At 43.5% G+C, this 15,361-nt stretch overlaps 1 protein-coding gene across 1 annotated transcript; it reads right to left on the bottom strand.

Annotated features, from left to right (window-relative positions):
- Positions 1-8,280: 8,280 nt before the first annotated feature.
- LOC122774179 (growth/differentiation factor 6-A-like) lies at positions 8,281-15,361 on the bottom strand. The gene is made up of 3 exons (XM_044033239.1): positions 15,347-15,361; positions 14,621-15,274; positions 8,281-10,628 (listed from the first exon to the last, which is right to left on the bottom strand). Exons 2-3 carry the CDS (start codon positions 14,979-14,981, stop codon positions 9,664-9,666), a joined length of 1,326 nt encoding a protein of 441 aa, XP_043889174.1. The 5' UTR covers positions 14,982-15,274; positions 15,347-15,361; the 3' UTR covers positions 8,281-9,663.

The following is a 15,361-nucleotide window of genomic DNA, read 5'->3' as shown; positions in this document are numbered from 1 at the left end:
CAAGCGTTTCTTTTTTGGTATTTAAAATAATTTCCAAATCTCACAGGAAGTGTGTATTTTGCTTCCATGTGGTGCTAAATGAACCTGCTCTGTCCAGTTTGCATCTCACATGCTTCATGGGTCACACCAGCTCTGCAGCATCAGTGCAATGTCTGTCTGAGGGTGGATATTCCTTTTTTTGGGGGCCAATAAGTGCAAAAGTGAGAGGGGTGAATGGAATAGTTCACCCCAGATTAATCAGATTCAGTGCAATAACCCTGCAATCCTAGAAGTCTGAAGAGAAACACTGGATCTTAATTCAGATTTGCGTTTGCGAAGCCCTCTGAAGTAGACAAAGAGGTAATTTGCAAGAGCATCTGGATCCGGTGGTGAAGCAGGCCAAGTGGTAGAGTACGTTCCCATCCGCAGCCCCTCTCCCAAAACCCCCCTATACCCCTGCCCCCTTTCCCCTCCAACCACCACCCTCGTCTGTTTATCATAGGATCTCCAACACACAATCAAACATGAAAGGATGAGTGCTCGCAAGAGCCTTTTTAGATTTTGTGGAAATGTGACATCTCTGGAAACATTTAGCCTGTCATAGCTGCTGCTGCTCTTCAAAGAGTGCCGAGAGGAATAGATTAATGTTGCTTCTGTAACAAACCTTCTTCCTGTCTGTCCTCCTTTCCTACTAAACACGCCAGCTCCTTATATCTTCTGTAACCATACACAGAGATTACTGGCTGTACAGTAATAAGGCAGCAAATCATTTTAAGATGTGAGTGTGTATCAACATTGTAGTGGCCATGATTTCAGACTGATAGGACATTTATATCTCAAAATGATTGCTCCTGTATCCTATTATGTAATCTAAATTACAGCTAATCCACAATGTTAGTTATGCTGAATAAAATCGGGAAGAAATTTGGATGGATATAATAATACCAAAGGAAGATGCTGTGTACGAACTACCCGGATTCATAGGCACATGACGACTCAACACTTGACAGTGGGACTCTTGGTCAGAATAGTGTCAGTCACTATGGAGCAAGAAGTGCTCAGGCTGCTAAAGTGACACATGGGGGAGAACGACCCTGTCTGAGAGCCAATTTTGAGCCATGTAGTGTTTGAACTAAACATGAACTTGATTTGATTGGCTTGCACATGTGTGCCTGTCTTCGCAACACTCGTGCGGATGCTTGGGAAGTTGAACATCTCTCAACTTCAACACAACGCGTAGCAACAGACCCACATTGCAGTTCAGCAACACTTGTCGCTGCCTCATTCACAGTGAACAAGAGAGAAGACATGAGAGGACAACAGTATACATTTAGTTGAATGTAACAGAGGTTAATTCAATACACTCCTGCAAGCTCAGCAGCACAGCTGCAATCTCTGTCTATCAGTTTGAACAACCTTCAAATCAGTGACCATTTTTGTTCAAACTAGAAATAGAGTTAGGTGTCTCTGAGTTTGAACTGAAAAATAATGCATGTCACGCAGGTCATTCAGCTCTTTGTTCAGATAAAAGGACAACTAAACTTGAAAGGGGAAGTTTTATAGTTCCATCATGTAACTTTAACAGGATCAGTTTTTAACAGGATCAGTTACGGCTATTTACTCACCATTTTAGAAAAAAAATATGTCATGTTCACTGTCTTTTATTTCCTCTATCACTCCTGCTCATAGTGGTATCTCTTCATCCTTTCATTTTGGACTGAGGATAAACTGGACTAGCTATCACCTCCTGAGGTTTTGTTTGATTAGAAGAAAGGATCTAGAAAATCATTTAGCAGTCCACCTCAATGATTTTTTAGTTAGAAAGTTAGAATAGTTGACAGTCTTCCACCATAAAGGGTGTGGGTTTGATTCCCAGCTGTGTGCTGTATGAAAGTGTGAGTGAATGGCTTTAGGGTACAGCAGCTTTGAGTGTTCACCAAGACTAGAAAAGCGCCATATAAATGAGTTGTTTTTTTAAAAGAGAGGACTAGTGTTCAAGCAGAGGTCAGATGAAAAGTGGCTCTTACAGCAGTAACAAACCAGTATTTTGCTAATATAGACAGAGTCTACGAAAGACGGGAAACAAAGACAGAAATAGAGAAGGCTCAGACAGAGTGAGAGGAATGCTGTTTACTCATTGCACTCATCCATAAGAGGGCTCCATCTCAACAGTGAGTCGACTGGACGTTCCCTTGAGTTCAGCACAGCATCCAGCCAACAACACCCCCACCCACACACACACACACACACACACTCACTTCCTTCTCCTCACCAACCCCCCCGACCCTAAACTGCTACCACTTTACCGACACAAAAAGATGCAGCATGGCACTTTCCTTTCACCCTAGCATGCAGCACCCTCCTCACCACCAACCCATCCCCACACCCTCACAACACACACACACACACACACACACACACACCCCTGGCCTCCCCCCTTTCCCACCTTTGTATCAGTTGAAAGGCATATGGTTACTGCCATCCGATTCCCCCTGGCTGAAAGTGCCTTTCACTTTACCGCAGTTCAAAAAGAGGTCAGACTACAGCAAACAGAAATATTGTGTGAGAGCTCACTTTTTGTGCCTGAGTGAAGAGATGTGAGCGACACAATAATAGCAAAGGAGAGGAAGAGAGAGAGAGAGTCCATGATAAAGTTACATCTGGTCAAACAAACCTCACTCCATTCCTCATGCCAGAGCAGGAGAATTTATGTTGTAGTGAATAAAGAGCAGCATTTGAGAGAATTGACAGAAACTAACCTCAGACATGGTCAGCCATACATCATTCATTCATCTCCACATCCATGCATTGAGTTCTCAAGCTAGGTCGGATTTCCCGGTGTAGTTCAAACAGCTGCAGGCGAAATGTTGCTGTGTGCAGACACTGCACCGGGTTCTTGCAGTGAAGTCAGACACATCCAGGAATGAGAAAACAGGGGTTTCCTGTCTGAGGTGAGTGCCACAATGAGAAAATCAATCAGCAGTGGGCAGGTCAGGTTGATAGGAACGAGGTGTCAGAAATATCACAGAGGCCGGTGTGTGTAACACGACGAGGCAGTGTTTCAGTCACCACCCCTGGGTCCTCTGGGCTATCTAGTCTCTCTCACTCTCTTTGTGCTACTCTGGTAAATGATTAATAATGAGTGTTCCTCCGTTGACCTTGTTTGTTAAAAGACTTGTACCTGACAACTTTCCACAGTTTATGCACGAAAGGAAAGCTATTTCTGACACAGACAAGGGCCTACTCCATTTTCAGAACGTCTCCCTCCACCACTTAAGCGAGTCATAAAATGAGCCGAGCACTTTGAAGCTTTGCGAACGCTACCCCAGTGTCCCTATTGTTAACCTTAATAATTGTAGCTGTGAGTTTCAGGATAAATTTTCAGTCCGCAGCCCTGTAATTAGGCTGCCTATTCAGGCACCAATTTATGACCATTATTTTTCTTGGCACAAAAGCTACTGAGCTAAAGATTTGATTTCCAAATGGGAACTCTGGGGAACCACACCAAAACAGCCTCTGGAAAGAAACCACGCAGCCAAAGAGTCTTCAGCACTTCAAACACTTCTCTGTAAACTAAAAGAGATTAATTCTGAAAAGCTAACTGCTGTTTACTTTGCCCTTTATGATGGTTCCTTTTAGTAGGATAACATTTGGTGAGAAAGTGTCAGACTTGGTTTTACTCAAGGCCGACGGCTTCCTTGTACACTAGGGACTTTTTTGAGGAGGTCTTCTCCCAGCAACCTTCCTCCAAACTCCTTCAATCTTTCCTTTGGGAACAGAGTGACGGCCGACCTGGAAGCGTGCCTTGTTCCACGGGGCCATCAAACATTTATTCATCTCATACGCCGCTGCCAACAGCCTCAGCCACAGCCTTGGGCACAGCAGTGAGCTAGGTGAAGGCAGGGCAGGTCAGTCACAGTTATGACAGTCATATAAAAGATAATGCAGGGAATTTATATGTGTTTCTTTCTTTTTTTGCCATGCACAAACTCAAGCAAGTGTGTGTGTGTGTGTGTGTGTGTGTGTGTGTGTGTGTATTGAGGGAATGAGGTGGTGAGGGGTTTTATCCCTGAACACAGCCTTGCACCATAAATCCATCCCTCATTGGGAAGACAAAATGAAAATGGCCCCATCATAAAACATCTGTAATGGCTCCATCCACCACCAACACATAATGGGGCAATTACCAAGAAGGGGGCTGGGACAGCACGAAGCCTTTAGCGCTCTTTGGTACACCACACAAGGCTTTGGTGTGTGCATTTGTGTCTCATATGTATGCAGTATGTCTGTTCGCATGTGTTTGTGCTTCCTCTCAGCTCAGGACCACATATGTGAAGAAAGAATGAATGATATCACAAAGGACCCACCACTCACCATTACCTGTTCATTGACCTGGACCCTGTTCCCCCAAGAAACCTTTCTGTCAATTTTGGACAATGACAGACAGGCACATCTAATCTGAAATTGCATTATTGATGCCTGATCTGTTGCGCGGCCCAGCCTTAACCCTGTGTCTCCCACACCTCGTAATCAAGCGTAATTGAGGTTAACTGTACGGCACGGCTGAAACGCTAGACAGGTAAGCCACAGCTTCTCTTGATTAATGTAGTGTGTTAGTGTTCTGGGCTCTGACCTTTTGAGATAGGCCAGGCACCATTTTTAAGTGAAAGCTCTGCCTCTGCCGAGTTGTGGAGTTGTCCATCAAGTCCTCCTGCACCACGCCACCCTCCACCCCACCGTCACCCCCTCCCTCCAAAGTCAGATCCTTGTCTTGCTGCCTCACTGCCCCTGACCTATGTTTGTTTGCCTACACGTCTCGTTTTACAATGCAGAACCAAAATCTCTTTTTCTTTACCACCCAGGGTCCTTTTTAATTTGGGTATGTCTTGTGTTGAGGAGTGAAATGATAATGGGCATTGATTGAGCGTGGATCAGCAGAGAACAGATTGTGGTGTGGACTCTTTTTAAACTCTCGACTCGTGAAACACATTTTTGAGTACTCCGGAGCTGCTTTGCCGTCCCATTCCTGTCTTTTCCCTTTGACATTACAAGTCAAAGACCAAATTTGTCCAGTGAATGCCATTGTCCAGCCACAATTGGTCAACAACCCTCCCTCTCCTCTCCACAAGCCGCTGTGGATGTGAATTGGCAGCGAGGTCATGTCCTTGCCTTGCTCCCAAACATAAGCATTGTCCAAGTTAACTAAGTAAATTTACTTTTGACTCAAGCCCATTCAGACCCTCAGTCAAACACACAGATACACTCAAAAAAGAGAGGATGAACTGCAAGCATACAAAAAGAGGATCTTCCTCTCTGCAGAGATTTGTTGGAGAACCTCAAGGTGTGCTTGTTAATCAGAGATGGCGAGGACCTGGGTCACCATCTGTAACATAGACCAGGGGCAGTAAACGGATGAGGAGGGGGTGAAAGGGCACCTTCAGACATTCCTTTAGAAAATAAACAGAAGAAAAACGGGCTTCCCTGGACAGGTATTAATATATATAGCTGAACTTCATCTTTACCGTTTTTGTGACCTTTTGAATGCATCTGATGTCATATGTGGAGGTTCTAAGGTGCAATGACTTACATATAAGTTAATCATCCTCACATTTCAAATGCACAGTTGGGAGTGAGTTTAATGCAATTAGCAGGTTATCAGTGGTAAAGTGGAGGTGTCTGCTGTCTTCCTGTTACCGTATGGTCCGACAGGAGGGAGGGGATGGTTTTCTGTCGCACCACAGAAAGAAGCAGCGGAAAAGGCAGGCAGATGCCCCCTTGGAGGAAAACACCCATCTCTTTTGTTACACACATGGCTGCTCTGTCTGGGCTTTATTGTCTATCTATATCTGCTCCAACAACAGCACCAAGTGTATTTTTGTTCGTTTTTTTTGAGAAAAAAAATGTCATCAGAACACATTTTTGCTCTTTTTCATTAAGGATTTGACAAAATGGAATAACAGGGAGGGGGTAAAAAAAAGAAAAGAAAGTTGTGACCTCTGGCATTAAGGCACAAGCAAGTGTATTTAATGTTTGGTTCCGCCCCTGCTTTTGTGTTGAAGCCAGTGGTTCAATGAAAGGCAGCAGTAGGGGTCACTTCAGGCATCTGCTGCTCTCCTGCACCACTCAACTGTCCATCTGTGTACGCCACTGCCCTTCTGTCTCACACTCACGCACACGCACAGACACGCAAATACATATAGCAATGCACACTTCTTGAATAACGTTGCATGCAAATGCACAACTTGTTTATTGTACAGATAGTTTTTTGTTGTTTTTTTTACTCTGTGTCTTTGAGGTTGCTGAGAAGCGCCACCTTGCCTTGGCCTGTGTTCTTGGCTGCAGAAAGACGTTAGGTTTTGTTGCAACAGGAATCACAATAACTGCAAAGCATAATGGTGGGAAACCAGAGAAGGTGGAACAACTCGAAAGCCAAAACAAAACCTATGAGCCGAGAAACAGTCATTGACAAATGCGTAATAAGTTCTTGCTGGATTTTATCAGTAAGCTCGCACTTTAAATGTCAGACCTTGGCAGTGACCAGGCTCCCCCTTTTTTTCTCCTTCTCTTTTATACATTCAAATTGCATCCATTCAGCAACGTCAAGCTCAAGATCTAAGTCTCCAAGATAGATTTTCTAATGCTCCTTTAATAAATCTCTGTCCTTGCTGTCTGGAAGATCAGTCTAATTTATGTCTTTCCTGTCACTGATGAGGACACTACTGATAACAGAAAGGTTAAGTATGAAGAACATTTATGTTTTGGTACAAGACTTTTTTTTTTCTTGGAGACACTCCTGGGCTTTTGACTCAGAGAAATGCATAGTAGATTTTCTCTTGTGCAGCTTTAAAATTCTCAAAAAAGGAGCCTCCACACACAGATGTGGGGTGTCAAGACTATTTGTGTTATACATTCTCCACATTTCTGATGAACAGGACCCGTCTCTTTGCCATTTTCAGTTTGCTTGGACTAATATATTAGGACCAAGTTTCAAATAAACACAAGTGTCTTTTTTTCCTGGGTCTCTCTCCGCCTCAGTGTGGAGTGGAGGGACAATAAGGTGGTTGTGATGAAGAACTTTATTGGAACGTTTAACTTAAGAATGAGGGATTGAAGCGGGTAAACAAAGCATTCCTTTCCCTTTCATCACCGTTTAACTGTTCCCCTAACAGTCGGTTTCACCTCCAGGCCAGTGCCCGTCAGACCGGGAGACTTGTCAAATAAATATAAATCAAACAGTAAAGCTTTATCTCACGAGTTACCATGCAGTCGCTTTTCTAATCCAGAATCAGACGCAAAGCCCTCGTCTCATTTCTGGCACGGGGCAGAGACTCTTGGTGTGGTGATGAATGTGGAGCATATCTCCCAGAGTGCACTTGTGTGAGCAGGACAGCTCAGCTCATATAGTAGCACCCCAGCGATGGTGTTCCAGACATGTAGCCTGGGGGGGCCATTTGGTTATACTCAAGGGAATAGTTGTTGTGTCAGTCATTTGCAGCGACTGCTAAAGAGTGCACTTAGCATCCTCTGTTTCCCCCTAGCAAACATGTGGGGAGTGACATGATACTGTACAAGAGCCTGGACAACATATAACATTTCAAAGCAATTTCCTAATTGTTTCCAGGCCAAGGTCGATAGCCTATATGGAAGCAATCCCTTCTTTCAAACTCCTTCTTTTTTTTTTTTCTTTTTTTTTTTCCTCATCCACAGATTGCATTAAAGTGTTAAGTAAACTTGACCCAGGCAGGGCTAATTCATTGGGAAATAGTGGGAGTTCATACATTTGGTGCCATATCAGTGACAGTCAGTGGATTTCCTTCTGCCTGGATGGTCACCATATGTTTATTTGGTTTTTGTGGGCACTCTATACTGAGGAAGCCAGTCACTGTCATTTGTTGTCTGTGATGACAGTGAGAGGAACTTTAGCTTTAGGTAAATGTATATGTGCTCCATATGCACTGCACGATGAGAAAGTCACTATGATTACAGTCATCCAACATTGTCATAATATAGTATTTCCCTTCATTAAAAAGAATGACTGTCTCCTCAGAATGTGTTATCATAAGTATGAGCGTAATCTCAGCAGATTCATCACTGGGGAGGGGATAATAAATTTAGACATTATCCAAGTCACAACATTTTATCAGTCCATGGATGAAGAACATAAAACATCATTGTCTTTTTTTTTCTTTAAGATGTACAATACAAATGATTGGATTTTGTTGGTATATATCAGAGTCTTGAAAACATGTTTTTAATGAATTAAAATGAAAATGAAAAATAATCATCAGAAATACCAGGCTGTTGACTTTGTTTCGAATTTTATTTGTACAGTAATGGTGTGGAGTAGTATCCAGTAATATAAGTATATAAATGATCTTATATATCATTGTAAAAGCTCTTAACACTCTAACTGAATGCACCTCAAAACTCAGATCCTATATGCATTTATGAGGTAGACATTAATAATGGTATTTTTCACCCTCTGCAAAACAAACAACTAAAAGAAAACGAATACACCTTAAATTACTCTTGTCAATGTAAGAAATATATGATTATCACGGAACTCTGTACATCACAAATAATAAAATAATTATAGAATAAAAATTATACCGATTTGAGTGCATTTTGTATATTTACAAAGAAATGCCGTTTTCCTCATTTCTTCATTCGTTGCACGTTGTAAAGTTTTCCACTGTACAAATATTTACAGCTCAAAAGAAAAAAAATAATAATGAACAGCAGTGCATTCAAAGCTAATGTGCATTTAAATATCGTCTCGCTTGTTAGTCTGTCTGTCGTTCTTTCTGAATAGTTTCTTCATCAGAGGACAAACAAACTCTCTCGCTGACAGCGTGTCCTTGACGCAGTCAGTTGTGGAAGTGCATTTCGTAAAGATGCAGACGTTTCTCTTTCTTCCTTCCTTCCTTCTTTCCTTTCATCCATTCACTCTTTACTTCTTCAGCAACACGCAGGCACGAATCTGGTTCTGTGTCCTTCTCTGGCCGCAAAGGAGTACGACGCAGCTCTGCGCCTCTGAACGGGTTTAGGCCAAAACAAGTCAACCCAGTGTCTGTGTGTGTGTGTGTGTGTGTGTGATAGATTAGACATTCACCCGCGTTAAGTTTATATTACTTAACTTTTAAAAAATATTTATTAACTTGTTTGCTTATATATTTGGAGAACAGGCACTTGCTCGGGCCCTGAAGAATCCGGCCTGACAGGCGCAGGATCACACGGCAGAGCTGCGACTAAAAGCTCTGCCAGGCGGACAGAGCCCACTGTCCTGCGGCCTCGCCACGAACAGGTGCACACTCTGACTCAGTGGGGTTCCCTGCTCGTGCATTTCGCTCGCCTTCAGTCAGATCACACACCATTTTCCCCAATCTCTGTTATCCACAAGGACGAGTCTCACGATGGGAAACAAAGGTCTGTTTGATGAGTGACAACGGATGGGAGTGTATTCTGTACGTTAACACTTTAAAGGCAGAGTGTGTAAATTAATGTGACTGTAATAAATAGCAGATATTCGCCTCTCGTGCCATCCCTTTCCAAAGGCGCGTCATGCGTAAAAGCATTTCAGACCTTTAAGGACTTATGTTCAACCTGGGACCCATCAAGACACACTTTTTTGATTTGTTTCTGTCTTTGAAAGTGTTTTGTTTTTTTTTTTTTAAATAATGGCCGCTACCTGCACCCACACTGCTCCACCACCATGTCCTCGTACTGTTTGTATACCACGTTATTGCCCGAGTCTATGTAGAGGATGCTGATGGGGCTGAGTTTGGTGGGGACGCAGCAGCTAGGCGGGGTACTGTTGGGGTCCATGGAGTTCATGAGCGTCTGTATGATGGCGTGGTTGGTCGGCTCGAGGTGCGACCTGAGGGGGAAGTCGCACACCCCCTCGCAGTGGTACGCCTCGTAATCCAGCGGCGCGATGATCCAGTCGTCCCAGCCCAGCTCTTTGAAATTCACATGCAGCGCCTTTTTGCTGCATCTGGATTTCGATTTCTTCCCGTGCCTCTTCCCGTGTCGGTTGCTCAGCGCCGTCCTGCGACGACGCCGAGGTCCGTCGCCCTTGACCCGCCTCAGCGGAACCCCCTCCTCCTCTGCGGCCTTCGCCGCCTCCTCCTTCTTCTCGCTCACCGACCTCCGCGACTTGATCTTCTCCTTCATCTCGTTGAACAGGTTCTCCCTCTTCTTGGAGCGAGTGTAAACCACCAGGATGGCCTTCTCCTGCTGGGACCGGCCACCCCTGTCCAACCCCAGCTGCCTCAGATCCACCTCGGTGTCCGATTTGCCAAGAGTGGCCCTGAGCTGGAAGCAGAGCTGCTTCCCCTGCTGGTAGCGATGATGGTGAGGGTGGTGAAAGGGATGCTGTTGTGCTTTAAACATGTCCCACACGTCCAAAACCTCCCAGCCTGTCTTAGTGGAGTCCAGCGGGTCCAGAGACCTGGAGTCCAGTAGCCTGTCCGAGCGGCACGAGTGGACATGGATGTCGTAGAGGCCCGTGGTCTGTAGAGAAGCCTGCAAATCCCCGGGCGCTCTCCTGAATATCCTTAATTCCGCCCCGACCAGCTCCTCTTGGTCTGAAAGGGTTGAGACATCAAACAGATACTTTTGTCTTCGCAGTGGAGAGTGCAAAAGATCGTCTGCAAGGATAAAAGAAAGAAATAATTGCAGTCAGATTCACTTAGGGTGTACAGTGTTCAGGGGGAGGGAGGGGGACTCACATTCTCCCACAGAGGCCTTCCACCCCAAACCCACCCCCCACCCCTCTCTCTTTCTTGTTTTCGAATGTCTACCCTGAACCTGCCTGAAACAAACCACAGCTGACAAGTCCTCAGTCTAGATGAGAATGAAAAAAAAACCCTCGCAGTTAACACCAAGTTTATTGCTGATATAAGACTTTGTTGGTTATCCTACCTTTTGAACCCACGTTGACCCTTTCTCTCCCCACGATGCACTCTGATGTGTTCACAGTCCAACACAATTCTCGTGGACATAAAATATTTTATAACACGAGAAGAATCAACGAGGGTTCAGTTTACAAAACATGCTTCCAAATTGCTTTTCCTCACTTTCCTCAATTTCATTTCCTGCATATATACTTTTTTCCCCCCCACAAGAACAATTTAACATCTTATTATGGCGTAAATCAAACAAACTCGATGCCACGCGCAGGAACGATGAAACCTCGCGTGCTCCACGGCGCCGTGATTACACATTTTGTGTTTTTACACATCTGTCAGACAGCTCAGAAGTTTTGCTTCTAACTTTTGCAGCAACAATAATCCAATAAAGGCGAGCGATGTTTTAATTCCACGTCACTTTTAATCAAATGCAGCGTGTTTTAATGAAAATGGCTCTGCTTTCATTTCACATGCTGACAGATTGATTTTTAATTTCCACCACTTTGGCAGAAAGGAAGCAAACGTTTCCTTCTTTGCACCTTCGAAGGTCTTAAATCCAAGCAGCAGTCAGGGATGTGGTTAGGGTCCCCTTCTTTTGGTAGAGAATTGAGACACATTAATTTGTTTGTATTTTGGGTGCTTCCAGGCACGTACAAATACACAATTATATAATTTTCCCCTGCTGGATCTTGGAAAGACAATGCACAAAGAGGCACAACATATTAGGAACATGAATATCAAACTCGTAGTATTTTGAGGTTTGGAAACGGTTTGGTTTCTTTGTACTTTTAAGAGGAAAAATCCACTAAAACCTGTTTTTCCATAATTTTCTGCTTCAAATCAATTTTTATATTTTATATAGAAAACGAATTAAAAAAAAGGAAAAACAGCCAATAAGGATTGGTAATTGGTCTCTCATTTCCTGCGGTTTCCTCCCATTTTTGACAATGTTCCAAAAGAAATTACTGTCAGTGGTTTTAGTAAAACGAAAAGCAGGGCATAAATAATTTTTTTTTGTCCTGAAAAAGTAATATATATTTTTTTAATTTCTACTTGTTGCAAGAATGGGACAACCTAAAAGCGGGAATTGAATTGATTGTTGTTATCAATTATTTATTGTGTTTCTAAAAAAAATTTAAATAAATGAAAACATGTTGACTTGTTTTCTTTTAAATTGACTTGTCTACATAAAACAGTCATGTGATAATGACTCGTAAAACATGTTCTAAAGATTTTGAATCTCGTTGTCAGTTTCCCTCCGTGACCCCTGTCGAGTCCAACAGTAAAACAGCAGATTGAAACCTTGTGCTCGTTTGCCTTTGCGCGTATGGTCCACATTAGGTTTTTTATAAGACCTCAAACAAATCAAATACAAGTTCACCAAATAATTAACAGTTCTCAATTCCCATCTCCCTCATTAAAGCACTTCCCCTCTTATATTTCATTTCATCTCATCCTGCCAACGACAACATTCCCCTCCAAGTGCGCCTTCACGCACTGAACAGTCTGTGGATATTATTTAGAGATACGATTCGTGTTGACAGTTGAAAATGTACAACGTTGTCTTCATTTCATTATTATGTAATAAAAAAAGAAAAAATACCTTTTTATTACATATTAATGGTGGAGGGTGCAATGTTAATTATTTTGCTGAAGAAGAAGCATGTTGGGCTCTTGTGCTGCGTTTGTGTATGTAGAAACACAAAAACATGTTTTGGTCATATCAGTCTCTGTTTAGAGAGATGGAGAGAGAGAGGGGGGGAGAGGGGGAGAGAGAGGGAGGGAGAGAGAGGTCGGGCTCCGCACCATCTGCGCTTTAATGAGTTACCCCAAGTGCCAGAAGTAATTTTCAGATCGGGGTTATTCTTTTCTGATCTTGCCTTTTCTGACCTCCAGGAAACACCCCGCCTGCTTTTATACGCAGATTCCATTTACCTACACAAGTGCGAAAGCCAAGGAGGCAATAGATCACTCATAGATGGCCCCCGTGAAACCCTGTTTCTGCGCGGGCGAATCGTGCGTAAAAGACGGAAAAACTTGCTACTTTTACGCATGGAAGAAAAAAAAAACAAGTTGGACGAAGGAGGAAAGAAAACTCCCAGGAGCTGAGGTTTGTTCACCAGTGCAATATGCAGTGCAGTACTTAAAGGGATGCTGGGAACTAAACTGAAGGCGCTGAGCTGAAACGACGTGGGGATAAAAACAGTACTTTAATGTAATTAATAAATAAATGATAAAATAACAACAATAATGAAAATTTCACAACTTCGGAAGTGCTCTTTCATGTTTTCTCTCCTCTCTGGTGATGTGCCCATCGTGGCCGAGCCAGGCCATCACGGCAGAATAGACAGTGTTTGATATGTTATGACATGGACACTCAATTAGATCACCGAGTTCAAATACTCCAGTCATCCGTTCGATGCCAAGCAGCTTTCAGAGAGTCCAGCTCGGGGTCAGAGCCAGTGACACATCACATCAAAATCACAGGAGAGAGTGAGGCGTTTTTCCTATCAGACCCGTCCACACTGCAAGAAATGGTCACACAAGTGCAAGACTTGTTTTAACGTTCAATTGTTAAATGCCTCTGTAAAAACTGAGGACATGTGAGAGAATGTCACTCTGGTGGTTCACGATGTAGAATTCTCTAAATTAAAGTTGTGTTTAAATGTAATTCACAGAATTAAGGTGTTGGAGGAACAATAAATACTAGTGTGCATCTCACAGTGTCCCCGAAAATTAACAAGAGGTTTTAAGCAGACTCTGAACCAAACGACTCACTACGATGGGCATTTTTTGCAGCACGCACTCCGCGTCCTAGTGTTTGAGACAGGGGGGATTGGGAACGCAAACAAAGATAGCTTTTATTTCTCCAGCAAAGATTAACTCGGCTTGTGTCCCCTTGTGTGTGCTGGACGTGTTTGTGTTTATCAGATTGTGTTTGTCCTCGCAGGCCGCTCAAATCGCTTGGTTACACATGTTAACTGACCCAAACACCTGCTTCTCACGCCGTCCAGCTCTGTGCAGCTCCCTTTGTCATCACAAGCTGACCATAAAACCGGGCATCACGACGGCAACAGATTCGACTTCATAAGATAAAATGTTAGTTTGGAATTAAATTTCGTTCCATGTTATCAAACACATTGATTCATTCTTAAAAAATCGAAAATGAAACAACCAGCAAGGGCTTCAACATCCTCCTAACGGGAAAACAAAACCAAAAAACCTTCCCTCTTAATTCACGTGGAGTTTTGGAGCAGACGAGAGTTTGCGGCAGCTTGTGCTGACAGTGATTTACAGCCTTCATTTAGAGAGCGCCTCAATTAGTGTTTTATTGTCGTGTTCCACAGAGGTTAATTTAAGCGTAATAGAACTTATTCGGAAGCAAAAGCACATGTTTCTGTGACTGTGCGCCAAACCTGATTCCACCTAAACATCAAACATTGCTCGCAGCTCATTCTGCAAACCATCACAAATGCTGTGTTCATTATTAATTGATATTTTGTCCCTGTTAAAGTGCGTTTGCGTTATCTTTTTTTCGTGATTTAAAGTGTGCGTAAAAGTAGTCGCATCACTTATTTTGTTTACTTTGGACATAGTGTGTATATATATATCAAAAAAATTAAACAAGAAACAAGAGGACAACTATACATGAGTCATTTGAAAGAGACAAACTTTTCACAGAAATATGCAAGACTGAGTTAATGGAGGTGAAGCATCGGACCGAAACCAACCTGTTCCTCTGTCCACAAAACTGGTGATGGTGTTGGCAGATTTAGAGGAGCGGAAAAAGCTTGCGTTTAGTCCGAGCTTTTCTGCAGCCGAGTATGTCCTGTATATAGAGAGCATGTATTCATGCGGCACAATAGCGTCCTTTGGGTCTTCTTTGTGGTGGCCCATGATAGGATGAGCAGACGCAAATATGTCCTTTAAGAATTTGGATGACCTCTGTCCGTCCTGATGAGGGATCCTCGCTCCCCTGTTCCTCCTCGGTGCAGACGGAGAGATGATAGCAGCAGACTGGAAACACGGTATATTCCCAAGGAAAACAAGCAGAAGGCCCAGATATAGCGTTACTACTCGAGACGCGTCCATGGCTGGAAGAGTAGAGAAGTTAAGAAACTCTTATCTTTCTTATGCCCCCGCTCGGTGAAATTTGATTCTGGGGAGCCGCTGGAGCCGGAGATGGTGCTGCGCGTCAGGGTCGGAGAGCTGCTACTTTTGCGCTCTCTGGTCACACTAGAAGAAGTGCGTTTTGCGCTCTGGACTCCACACAAGAGCGAAGAGTGTTGGGCCGAGAGAAACACGCCCACATGGTCGCTCAGTGCGCGGCTCCCCAAACAATCCCATGTCAGACCTGCACACAGACGCGCACGAGAGCCAATGAACTGAAACAAGGATAAAGACATGAGAGGACATGTGGGAACGGTTGTTGTTTTTGGTTAAACAGCCATACTGACCTGTCTATACCCACC

This window comes from Solea senegalensis, linkage group LG9 (assembly GCF_019176455.1).
Source record: "Solea senegalensis isolate Sse05_10M linkage group LG9, IFAPA_SoseM_1, whole genome shotgun sequence".
Lineage (NCBI taxonomy): Eukaryota > Metazoa > Chordata > Actinopteri > Pleuronectiformes > Soleidae > Solea > Solea senegalensis.
The sequence above is the reverse complement of the archived record's forward strand: the minus strand, read 5'-3'. Positions and strand labels throughout refer to the sequence as shown.

Excerpts from the sequence above, each read along its gene's own strand:
- LOC122774179 (XM_044033239.1), bottom strand. The coding sequence starts at position 14,981 with ATGGACGCGTCTCGAGTAGTAACGCTATATCTGGGCCTTCTGCTTGTT. Across the intron at positions 10,629-14,620 it reads TTTTGTGGACAGAGGAACAG|ACGATCTTTTGCACTCTCCA; the intron begins GTTGGTTTCGGT and ends TTATCCTTGCAG.